Source organism: Tachypleus tridentatus, chromosome 13 (genome assembly GCF_004210375.1).
Source record: "Tachypleus tridentatus isolate NWPU-2018 chromosome 13, ASM421037v1, whole genome shotgun sequence".
NCBI lineage: Eukaryota > Metazoa > Arthropoda > Merostomata > Xiphosura > Limulidae > Tachypleus > Tachypleus tridentatus.
The window spans coordinates 42,805,285-42,818,686 of NC_134837.1; the positions used below are offsets into that span (position 1 = coordinate 42,805,285).

Here is a 13,402-nt window from a genome sequence, read left to right on the forward strand (position 1 = left end):
GACGTTAAAAAAGAAATAATATTGTGTTACGCACCCTTACTGTAATTCTGAGCTGTCAATGACACATATGAAACCTCACTTACATAATCTACTTCATACACAACTATGGTTGTTCACGAAGGCTGATGATATAAATAGCGCCTAGATCACCATTCTATCTGCTACTGTCCCGATGAAATTTTGGCGTTATGGGAAAGGCCTCGGCGGCTCAGCATACGACAGATATAGTGTGGTTAACATATTATGGGAAGAGCAAAATAACATTATTCAATATACAGAATTGCTCAGATGACCTGTTAAACTATTACTGAAGAACAAACCACGGAAATGTTATACATGATTAGTTCCGACTCTACGGGATGGAAACATGAATCGTGTTTGCTGCAAAATAAAACGAGAATTGAGAACATTTTATTCGGAATGAATAACAATGATTTAAATATGGTATTTTGGATGAATAACAAAGATTAGCTACATAGAAATAAAAAGTAATGGAGAGTTTTGGAACGTGTAAAGTGAGAAGAAAAACTGCTGGGCATATGTAAGAAACGGGAGATGCGCTATTTCAGCATATAATTAGATCTGAGTAAAAGTTGGCAGAGATCCTGATGAGTGAAATCGAAGGAGGAGGAGCGAGAGGCAGGCAGAGACTCACCCTGCTCAGTGACATTCGAAAATTGATTGGAGATTAGAAGCCTGAATTGGGAAAGCTGATGCAGGAAGCCAGAAATATGGAACAATGATGAACCATAGTCATCATCCCTCAGATCTGGGGAGAGCATAATGATTGACTGATTGATCAGAATAAAGAAAGAGAGAGCTCAGGTTGAAAGAGAGAACATGAATGAGTCAGAAGAATTTATATTAGAAGATGGAGTTCGGGAAGTAAAAGACGGCGTTGTACAAATGAGAGCGTTTATACCACGACAAAGCTCATATTTGAAAATCACATTTGATTTAGCTAAAGAGAGAATACACGAGGATAACAGCATTGGAAACTAGGGCTATCTTGGAAAATAACGCAATAACAAATTTATATTTCAATATAATATTTATTTATTTATATCTTTTGTTTCTTTGTTATTAAACACAAAACTACAGAACAGGTTATTGTGTAATGCCCACCACGAGTAATTAAATGTAATTAATATTACAACTCTTCAGATTTTTCACTGAGTCACTGTGCAAGAAATATTCTCAGGTCGTTTTTATACAAACTATTGAAATATTTTCTAGTATCTGATGACTGAATCCAGATGACTTGTTAATAGTATGACAAATATTTTGTAACATATCTTACGATAAATAAATAAGACCTTTATGGATTTTTCTGTCATTATGTGACAAATAATTTTCAAATACATAACAGTAGCGACAGATATTTAAAAGTTAGTTTTTTGACGGTCTATAGATAAAAATGAAATTGCAAGCCAATTAAAGGGAGAAACAATCAGTGTTTAACACGTGGGTTCTCCGTGGTAAAATTTCGTCAGAAACTATTCACTCACAACGAGAAACAAGTAAAACAACAAATAATATAATTTCTAGCCAATAACCAGCAGCAACACATCACAGTTAAGGCGTGTTAACAAACAAATCACATAAGTTTATTTTGTCTGTTTAAAACATTTAACTTAAACGAAAACATATTTTACATTTATAATACAATATATTTATTAGTAAACAAGTATGTAATTGCTGCTTACTCCAATGGTTGTGAAGTCATCAAAAGGTTTAAGGTTATTCGAAAATGAAACATTTAGAATTCGAGAGGGTTAAAAAGACTAAAATTTCCACTAACGTTCTTATCAAGAAAATAAATAACTTTTCACGCAAATCACTTAAATTCTTTATGTAGGGGAAAATTCCTCTTATTTTTTACAACAAAGACCCCACTACAGATTTGTAGTGTTGATTTTATTGCTAATACCAGTTTAATCAGTTAACCAGTTAAAAAAAAAGTTTTATTTTTGCACAAAATTATTTTCGTATATGTTTATATATATATACATTTAGACATATACATACAGACAGACTTCCTATACCGCCAACTCTTGAGCTACTCTTGTCGGACCACGTACTGGGATTTGACTGTCACTATTATGTTGCACCTACAGCCACAAAGTTCGGTAAAACTCACACGTTTTTATATTTGTTTGTATGTTTTTTAATTTCGCGCAAAGCTACACGAGAACTATCTGCGCTAGCCGTCCCCTAATTTAGCAGTGTAACACTAGAGAGAAGGCAGCTAGTCATCACCACCCAACGCCAACTCTTGGACTACTCTTTTACCAACGAATAGTGGGATTAAGCGTCACTTATAACGCCCCCGCGGCTCAAAGGGCGAGCATGTTTGGTGCGATGGGGATTCGAACCCGCAACCCTCATATTACGAGTCCAGCGCCCTCACTACCTGGCCGTGCCAGGCCTGTAAACTCAAATGTAAAGTCCGAGCACGCTACCAACTACGTCACACCCGGACATTTGAAATTTAAGGTAAAATTCACCAAAAGAATGAACAATGTGTTTTGTGCAATCTTCAAAATGAATTAGATATTTTAAAATAAACATATTATTAGTGAATGGTCCCCAGTGGCTCAAAGAAAGACTTACAACATTAAAATCTTGATTTCAATTGTACGAGGTGGACAGAGCGCAAACAAATAAAAAATTTTAAAGTGTGTTTGGTGTATGATATAAACGCTAGTAATTCGACTTTAAAATATGACTTATCTGAATATGGGATTTTCTTAGATAAAAAACTATTAACTTTGACTGATACGTAAAAACGAATAATAATAATAACGTATTTCATAAACTTTTCGACTAGCTTAGTTTTTGTTAGGTACAAGTTAAGCAAATGACTGTTTTGATTGTTCTGGCTAGTGCAGATATCGAAACCGAATTTTTTTTAGCTGGGTTAACTTTTTATTAATAAAAATATATTTTCTACATATCATTCTAATTTACTGTCTGCGTTATGTGTGTTTGTTTAGAAAGAACAAAGCTAGATGAAAACGGAAACTAAAGGTTTTACGAAGCTGAAAGGTTTACTTAAAAATGAAGTAGGGAAAAAAGCTATGGTCATTAGTGCTAGGAAATCTTCCTTACTTGGTGGTCTTCTCTTCGTTATCTGTGGTAAATAGAAATCAACGAAGCATTCAGTGGTTACGAAAACCTCATACAGTAAATATTTCGAGTTATACCAGCACACTATTGCGTCAGAGGTACAAAGAAGTGCTGCCACCTAGTGATAACTTCTGTTATGCAGTGAAGGGTAAGGAAATATTGACCTTTAGCTAGTAAAAATTCATCAATATACATGCATAGACTGGTTTGTAAATGAAGACGTATAGAAGACTTTCAATATCGTTAGCATTTATTCGTCAAACGGAACATTAAACGAACGTTTTAGATGGATAGAAAAAATATCACAATGCTAAGCATATTAAATAACACACAGTGTCATGGCGACTTATTGTAAATTGTCCTCCGCTAGTACAGCGGTAAGTATATGGATTTACAATACTAAAATCAGGGGTTCGATTCCCCTCGGTGGACTCAGCAGATAGCCCCATGTGGCCTTGCTATAATAAAACATCAACTTATTGCAAAACGTTGATTGTACATAGAAATAAGCCCCTTTATTGTCAGTGATTCCATTTATAAAATGTGCGCTTATTGTTAATTATATTAAAAGCATTCTTAGAAATTACACTCACGAATGTATTTGTTGCCCAAACAAACATGCACTTTCACAAACAAATCTCCATCTAATTTCACAATAAGATTTGTTAATCATCACAGGTTAAATACATCAGGTATCTCTTAAATTTACAAATATATTTTTGAAAGAAATTAGAGATATTTCATTGATACCACAAACGATTTAATGCTTAAGTTTCATAAAACTATGTTTGTTTTACTGCTATTAGATTAGCAAACACATTTAGGAATTCTTGCAACGTTTTTAAAGAGTGTTTGAATTTCAAAGAAACTGCAGAATCACTTTCAACCCCCCTTTTACCCTGTTTCAGTCAATAACAAAATATTTAATCAATAGATTCCTTATAACGTTGCAATTTACCACCCACAAAACCATTAACTGTGCTCAGTTTAAACAAATAAAGAAAAGCACAAATGGCTGGTTATCTGTGCTCTGCCAATCACGGTATCAAAACCCGGTTTCTGGCGTTGTAAGTCCGCAGACATACCACCACTTTGCCACTAGGGGGCTACAATCAATGGATAATATGAACTGAAACTTCCTTCAAACAAACACTCGGTATTAATTTAACAGACAAATCAGTTTTGGCTCTTATTTTAGTAAAGAATATTAGGCTTAAAATTATATAACTGCAGCACAAATGATCGAAAACGTTTGCAAACCACCATGAGTATTAAGTTTATTTCATAATTTACATTAATTTTTTCGATTTCAGATTTTTCTCGAACCTATGTGAGATTTTCAAGTTAAGCATATTTAGTACAGATTATAACTGAGATAAATGTTATGGACACGTGCATCCAGGGTAGTTTCTGTTGCTAGAACACATATACGAACCACTTATATTTGTAACGGATTTACTAATATATATTTATTTTAATATCTAGGCTTGTTTCAGTTTAATATATACTTTAAAATGCATTAAACTTATATTGTTAAGTGTGTATTTTTAAAGTATTGCCTGTTCTCTAAATCTGTAGAAGATTCTCGAGCTTAAGAATCAACAATGTACAATGTGCGTGTGTGTAAAATACCAGTATTCTCACCTTAGCTGAACTTTATAGAAAATCTACTCTTAAGCTTATAAAAGGCAACCAACGCAATACGCGGATAGACAGTTTAATATTGTTGGGTCGCTAGAGTCAGCATACTGTAAACGTCGGAAATTATACTAGTCATACACGCTTATTAATAGGAAAATTACAGATATTTGACCAGGAACGTTTAGAAATTTCGAATATTACGAACCGTTTAACTTCAAAGTATTAACTTCGGACGTGAGTATTTCTACGAGGACATTGTATAACTTCAGCTGTGACAAACGTAGATGAGACTAGACAAGAATAGAGCAAGCTGGCATTCCCGCCAAATGAAGTGTACCTGTGTGTCCACCCAAAATTAATTTGCTCGTTGCAACCGCCAATAAAAAATTCAGTTCCAGACCGGAGAGAAAACTCCGGTATTGTTTCTTAGTTTGTAAAACTTTTGGATATAAATTTATTGTTTGTAATAACCGTTATTATAAATTTTATTGTTGCTTTTAAATCAAAATATATTTGTGTTAAGAAAGAAGCTTGTGTGTATCAATCTTGTTGGCAAATATCACAAATTTGAAACATATCGACTTTCAATTAACTTCTAAATTAAAATTTCAGCTTACTTGAAATCATAATACGTAGGTAGCATAGTAAACTGAAGACTCGTCCGTTTGTTTGTTTTTTAATTTCGCGCAAAGCTACTCGAGGACTATCTGCGCTAGCCGTCCCTAATTTAGCAGTGTAAGACTAGAGGGAAGGCAGCTAGTCATCACCACCCACCGCCAACTCTTGGGCTTCTCTTTTACCAACGAATAGTGGGATTGACCGTCACATTATAACACCCCCACGGCTGGGAGGGTGAGCATGTTTGGTGCGACCGGGATTCAAACCCGCGACCCTTGGATTACGAGTCGAACGCCTTAACACACTTGGCGATGCCGAGCCCAGACTAGTCGGACATAAATTATACGTAATCTATTGCAAGCAAGAGTTCTTTGAAAGCTCGATTAAAATTCCACTGCATAATACTTATTTTTATCTTTATAATTCTCATAACTAGAATGTTATTCATCCAATAAAAAAAGTTTTAAAACAACGACAGCTTTAATTTATTCTAACTATACAGACAAAAGACGGAAAATCATAGTTTTCACAATCTTTATTTAAATCAGTGTAAACACACATAAGCTTCGAAATAAAAAATAGCGCCATTTACTTCCATAAATATGTTTCAGTTGGTCTGATTAAATTCTGTTAAGCCTTCAACTTTATTTCGTGGCTGATCTTTTATTAAGCGAAAAGCAACACTTTGGAAGCATTCTACTGACGAAAGTTAAGAACGTAGTTTCACGTAGAAGAGGAAATGGTATTTACTAAGATAGAGGGCGTTGACACATGCCTGGGAGAAAATTTCGGCACTTCTTTGAAACTAACAGCACGATACCATGAAGGTCGGTGTTTGTTAACACTGGCCTGTGTCCCCGAGGAATTTATTTGAACGTGAAAGTTAAGAGGCCCGTGATTCTTGAATCCAAAGGCTCGACCACAGAGAACCTAGAGGAGGAGGTCGAACGTTTCGGAAAAGAGTAAAATGTATATCTTTATAGAGTTGAACCTAAATTATTGATATAAAAACAAAACATGAAAACATCAAAGCACACAAACATACGAGTTGAAAGTGTTAATAAATATGACTTTAGGAATAAGTATTTTAATTATTACGTGCTAATAAATAAATGTATAAACATGTACGTCTTGTCAACGTACATTACACTCTTCCTTGTACTGAAATTTTAACAACTGTTAGTTCCTCAGTACTTTATTTTTCCTTCGTCTTAACGCCAAGTAACAGAATCAAAAAACACAGAAAACTATAGAGATTCGCAGTTTAACAACTGTTTGTGAGTTTCTTTAAGAGCAGAGAGCAAACCCTAATTTTACATTTATAAGTCCTTAGTATTACTGCTGAGCGACCGTAGGGGGAAGGCTGTTTAGAAACTGAGGCAATTTCTTATTTGCAGAATAAACTTTAACGGGTTTTCAACGTCTTCCTGTACTGTCACGTAACTGTTTGGCACAAGTTTACGTACAATAATTAAAGTGTCTTTATTTAACACATATTAGTACAATTACAATTATCGTGCTTTATTGACGCTTCTGTAGGATTATCACTAACTATACTTTTCAGTAAAACTGGGATATTATAGTCTTTATTCTTTTATGTTCCGATCAGTATCATTGTCAAGTTGTCCTCCCTCCTTTGTATTTGAACGTGAATTTTATGCGTTCGGGTTGCTATTCTACACAGCTCCTTTAAACCTTATTTAATTAAAGAAACAACTGACAAAGAAGGATCATATGATACAGCATTCCCTACCTCTCTGATAACGTTTTCTTAACCTAAATTGCAATTGGGCAGTCACAACAATTAAGATTTCAAAACCAATCCAACCCCAAAACAGAAAACAGAAGAAAAAAAACTTATCTCGAGTAGGTTCAAGACAAATTAGGCATGATTTTTATTTAGGTTTTAACTAGAAAAGCTTTTAATAAATTTTGTTTTTCAACGCTTTTAAGATGCAATGTAATAAAGATATTATACAGTAAATAGTAAAAAGTGTGTTATGGTGATTTAAACTGTTACAGTGACAATCCAAATGGAAAAGTAAAAATGCCCACTTTTCACTCAGAAAATTTAGCAACCCTATGCTTGTCACATATTCTACTAATCTAAATTAATGATACGAACAAATCCCTTCTATATATTTAATTTCGCATTAAATGTGTGTGTTGACCTTCCATATTTACAGTCCTTTACCGTGAGTTCCGCATTAAGTCCTACAACAATGTATTCTCAAGATGGCTGGTAAGGGTATTAAAACTTTAATTAAAATAAAGTACAAAACAAAATTTCGACTTTCTTAGGTCATCTTCAGGTTAACAAGACAGTTTGCAACTCGTCATCACGTTAAGTCCTAATACGTAACTCTAGGTTAAGTTTTCATTGTACGTTTTTATAGCACAGTACTAAGTGTGTTAGTTTATTAAAGTCACATTCGAAACATCTCTGCATGCTTGGCGTTAGTGCTCCGACATAAATGTTTTAACGCATTCGGCCAAAATAATCCAAATGCTGCTGACGTCACTGCTCCGACTCAAAAGATAAAACATTCAGCCAAAACAATCCAAATGCTAGGACGTCACCGCTCTGACTCGAAAGATAACACATTCAACCAAAACAATCCAAATGCTAGGACGTCACCGCTCTGACTCGAAAGATAACACATTCAACCAAAATAATCCAAATGCTGCTGACGTCACTGCTCCGACTCGATGATAACACATTTAACCAAAATAATCCAAATGCTGCTGACGTCACTGCTCTGACCCAAAAGATAACAAATTCAGCCAAAACAATCCAAATGCTGTGACGTCACTGCTCCGACTCGAAAGATAACATATTCAACCAAAATAATCCAAATGCTGATGACGTCACTGCTCCGACTCAAAAGATAAAACATTCAGCCAAAACAATCCAAATGCTAGGACGTCACCGCTCTGACTCGAAAGATAACACATTCAACCAAAATAATCCAAATCCTGCTGACGTCACTGCTCCGACTCAAAAGATAAAACATTCAGCCAAAATAATTCAAGTACTGCTGACGTCACCGCTCTGACTCAAACGTTTCAACAAGCACAGTCCTCTGAGCGACAAATATCCAAATGCTGCATTCAAATATTAAACATTATCTTTATGACATTTCGTCGTTATTGATTTTTAATCGAACAAATTTCGAAATAACAGTTTGTAAGTGCTAAAAATGAAGTAAAATGTTTATGGAAAAAACGTGTTTTTTTTAATATTATAAACCAATTAACAACACACACGTCATTCATATTATGATGACCTTTGATTGAAACTATGCTCGGTTGTTTGTTACACGAGTTGTTAACTGCTTGTTGTATCAACAGCTTACACAAATTTAAATAATCTTGATTCATGTTTTTACTTTTAAAGTGGTTCTAAACGAGGCAAAAGTTATTATACTGTTGACTTTTAGAATGGTGTTCTGTAGTGAATCTTAGTTATCGTTTAGACCAGGCTTACGTTTTGATTGGTTGTTTCTTCCGCAAAAGCCTACACAGTTGACTATTTGCGCTTGATACACCATGGGGAATGAAATCCAAGACTTAGTCTGTGAACGTACCACTGATACCCCCTTACCAAAATTTATTTTTACATCAAACCAGCAAAAGATATTATCTCAAACATGTCTCTCGAGTGGCTCGGCGATAAGTCTAAGGACTTGTAACACTAAAAACAGGGTTTCGATACTCTTGGTGGGCAGAACATAACGCATTTTGTAACTTTGGGCTTAACAAAAAACAATTGACATAAAGGAAACAAAAATAACTCCTCCGTGTAAAACATGCTATTAAAATCATAAAAAATAACAATCCATCCCACACCTAGGCCTGGCACAAATGAACTGGTTCGAGCGCTTAATTCGCAATGTGCGAGTTCGAGAATCGATTCCAGTCAGTGTACTTCCTCACCTTCTCAGTCGCGGGAATGCTATATTGTTGAGAAAGAGTAGCCCACGAGTTGGCGGTTGGTATTGTAAACACTAATATATCTCTTCAAAGTTAGAAGAGGCTAGCTAGCGTAAGTAACCCTGTATCAGATTTTCACGAAATTCAACAAACAAACAGCATAGATTAATTTGTCATTTTAACCCAATCATTAAGTTAAACTGATACCAATTTACAACTGACACAGTTCCCATACTAAACTGTCCTTAACCTCATATTTGAACACCGTTATGTCCTTAATAAAATATTAGCACGATGGTTTCGTTTAAAAACACACAAAATAACACATTGATCTATCTCTGTGTCAAGTTTGATGTTGTTTTGCTATTTAAAAATATTAAGTGCAGATGTTTTCAAGCAAACACGAATATTATTATTATTATTGTGCCCAGTACAGCAATAATCGACAACTAATAAAATACAATCTATATGATCAAAAACACGAACTGGGTGATTTTAAAGTATTAAACAAATAGTATCAAATTATAAACAACATTTTCCTCCATTTAAAATATAATCTAAATCATGGAAATTATTACTAAAGCATACCTCACAAAACCATGTTATGTGTAAGATGAAAACGATTGTTTTTCTCACAAGGGTCAAAAACTTGAGATAACACATACTTTAGGTAAGTTGATTTTGCTAGATACTTATTCCAGTGGATCAGCACCTTGGAATCACACATACTGTGATCAAGTTAATTTTGTTATAGTCGTATTATAATAAATTAGCACATTTAGATTACACATACAGTAGGTAAGTTGTTTTTGTTACCTTATTATCACGAATAAGCACCTTTGGAACATACATATAGTAGGTAAGTGGATACTGTCAGATTTTTATTAGAATGGACCAGCAGCTTGAGTTCACACATTGAATTGTTAAGTTGATTTTTTCAGATTTTCATCACAGTGGATTGTCATCTTGGAATCATAGACACAGAATATATTTCTGCTTATAAAAGAAATCTATATCCTGTCTTTACAATTTGATACTGTTATTAAAGACAGAAAATCAACATTAACATGCTGATGAAATGTTCTCAGTTAAATCAATCTCAGTTTATATATAATGTATATTTATGAAACATTTTTATGAATAAAATATTAATTTGAAATACAGTGATTATATAAAACATATAGCATAATATAATTCTTTAATAAATTGTAATTTATAATTTTTTAAGCTTACACAAATGTAATAATCACTTGAAAGAATAAACAAGCAAGATGAGACCTGTAATGTATTAGTGAACACCACTGAAATAATAAATTATGGTGTTATACAATGTATTTAACTAAAAGAAATAACAATGAGAAATTACACAATTACAGTACTTATAAGGAATAAACCACCTTTATGTAATTTCATCAGCTTCATCAGCATTTTAGCAGATATACAGATCAAAACTCACAGCTGTTAAATGAAACAATTATGTATGTGTCCAATAAATCCCAGGAAAGGAACAGGTTGGAACATAACCTCCCCTAAATAATCCTCTACTGAAATCACAATGGATCAGAATTACCCATAGATAATCTTCTGAAATCACAGTGGATCACAACATCCCCTAGATTATTCTCTACTGAAATCACAATGGATGACAATCTCTCCAAATAATCCTGCAGAGAAATTACAATGGATCATAACCTCCCCTAAAAAATCCTCTACAAACGTTTACTACATGGGTTAGACACACCTTCTGAAACCATTCAGAATGGTGCCCAGCAGTATTGTAACAAATATAATAGTTTCTTTCCAGCATGAAAAAGAAAAACTGATAAAACAGAATATCTTAAATTAAAAATTATAAAATACATTATTACAAAACAAAAAATCTTTATGTAACTTCAACTGAAATTATAAAAAAAAAAAAAACTTCGGTGCTTAAAATATTCACAGTTTTGTCCAGTGATCATCATCTTTCAACTGCAACAAGGAAATCTATTCTGATCTCCCCTAAAACAGAAAGCACAAACTGCTAAATGTACTTAAGTTCCAAGGGTACAGTACACACAAGTTAATAAAAAAATCTAAGGCAGGTAACAACAAAAGGAAATGTGTTCATCCATCTAGACCATCCCATCCAATAAACTAACCTTTAAAATAAAAATAAAAACCAAAATTCAAACCTTATTATTAAACTTTCCATAAATTCCCCTAAAGTAAGCTGTGTCCACCACATTTAAAGGCAACCTGAAATAAAAACTTAAATTAAAAGTGTATTACTAATAATTTTCAACTGATCAAAACTTTTAATAAACTTTTTCTTTACAGTTGAAACATGCATACTTTTACAAAATATCACTTAACTTCTGCACAGGTTTGAAGGTTTAATCTGCAACATAATAATAAGTCCACTTATCTGAGAAAATGTAATTAATAAAATTATTTTTGATTTCTAGCAATGATCAAACTACAACTACTATAGCCAGTGCTTGTTTGGTTAGTTAAGATGATATTTTATGACTATTCTCCAAAGACATTACTTTTCTATTTTGAATTTTTAAGCCACCAACTGGAGATTCAAGACACTATCAAATAAAATTTAGGCACAGGCCCCATGTGCTAGCAACTAGCCACACCTCTGCTCTTATCTGGCAAGGAATTTTTTCTGAACATTTTCATACGAAAATAAACTGTGGCATCTTGAAACACCACAAACATTTTTGAATAAAATGTAGCTATTACTGCTTTTAAATTCCTGTTAACACATTGAGATGAAAATATTGAAATAAACAGTAGGTGGTGCATAAAGCTGATAGTTGCTGAACTTCTTTCCAGATGTCTATGGTGCTTCAAGGTGCCATCATTTCATGAACATTTTCTTTATTATTCTTGAAAACTAATGTTTTATCTGTGATGGACTTGAAAGTTTTGCTTCATAGTACTCCTGCAAGGATCATATGTACAATTAATAAGCATAAAGAAAGACACTTGCATGGAACTTCTGAAGTAATTACATGACTTTCTAGTTAGTTTCTTGTTAGGTTTTTTTTTTAATTTCATGCAAAGCTACACAAGGGCTAGCTGCCCCTAATTTAGCAGTGTAAGACTACAGGGAAGGCAGCTAGTCATCACCACCCACCACCAACTCTTGAACTACTCTTTTACCAACAAATAGTAAGATTGACTGTCACATTATAACACCACCATGGCTGAAAGGGCAAGCATGTTTGGTGCGACTAGAATTCAAACCTGCAACCCTAAGATTATGAGTTGAGTGCCTTAACCACCTGGCCATGCTGGGTGAGTTAGTTTCATAAAGTTTGGAGAGATTACTGCCACATTTGTGGATGACTAATTGTGAAAAAGAATGTTTTATTTACAACTGTCAAGTAGCTAGCTATTATATTTCCTTAAAATGTAAGTTGTGCTAGGACTAAAATCTAATGAACTTATTGATATTGTCAATAAACAGTTGCATCTAGTATTTTAAAATAATCACTTTTGTTTTCATGTTAATCTTGAAGTGATCATGTGTTGCATTTTGTGGCTAGTTAGATCTGGTGTATCCTCCCAACTTGCAATTTGTATTTGAAAACACATGATTACTGAAACTGTTGAAAATATTACATGAACTTGTAATTACTTAAAAAGTTTTAGAATTGTAAAAAAACCCTAAAATATATTTCAAGTAGTGTTTTTTCCCTAATAAAAAATTCATTACACTATTGATGTTAAAAGATGATTACTTATGCAAAATAAAAATACAGTTAATAGTAAAAGAGAGTTGAGGAAACCCTTGCCAGAATAATAACAAATAAAAGAACAAAAACTTTTTTGGATTGAAACTGTCGTTTCATTTTATATAAAGTTTTCAAACATTTGCTAATTTAAACATCTTCTGGATAAGGTTCAGTAAGGTAACTCTCAATGAAGATCCAGTCAACATGTTTTATTTGCCTAAATATGGTAAAATACTAATCATGCTTGTGTAGCAAAAACTTCAAGATAAATAAAACCTTACTGTTTACTATGCAACAGATGTTAGTGTGATATTACAAAATAAAAGACAAAAAATAAATTAAAGATTACA

The 13,402-nt window shown here is 33.4% G+C and overlaps 1 protein-coding gene across 15 annotated transcripts in view; it reads right to left on the bottom strand.

Moving 5' to 3' along the window:
- Positions 1-13,402, bottom strand: part of LOC143240193 (uncharacterized) — a 53,294-nt gene that overhangs the window by 26,838 nt on the left and 13,054 nt on the right. For 2 of the 15 annotated variants that reach the window (XR_013021631.1, XR_013021627.1), the window contains 3 exons: positions 11,496-11,559; positions 10,138-10,286; positions 6,134-6,318 (listed from right to left, as the gene is read on the bottom strand). The exons of 6 other annotated variants lie outside the window; for them this stretch is intronic. Coding sequence is in view for 1 of the 9 variants with exons in the window: in XM_076482260.1 (XP_076338375.1) it covers positions 6,112-6,318; positions 11,496-11,559 (271 nt within the window). In the remaining 8 variants the exon portion in view is untranslated. Of the gene's footprint in view, positions 1-871; positions 6,380-10,137; positions 10,287-11,495; positions 11,560-13,402 lie in introns of those variants that run through there. 7 more of the 15 variants (XR_013021629.1, XR_013021626.1, XM_076482260.1 and 4 more) reach the window with 6 other exon arrangements.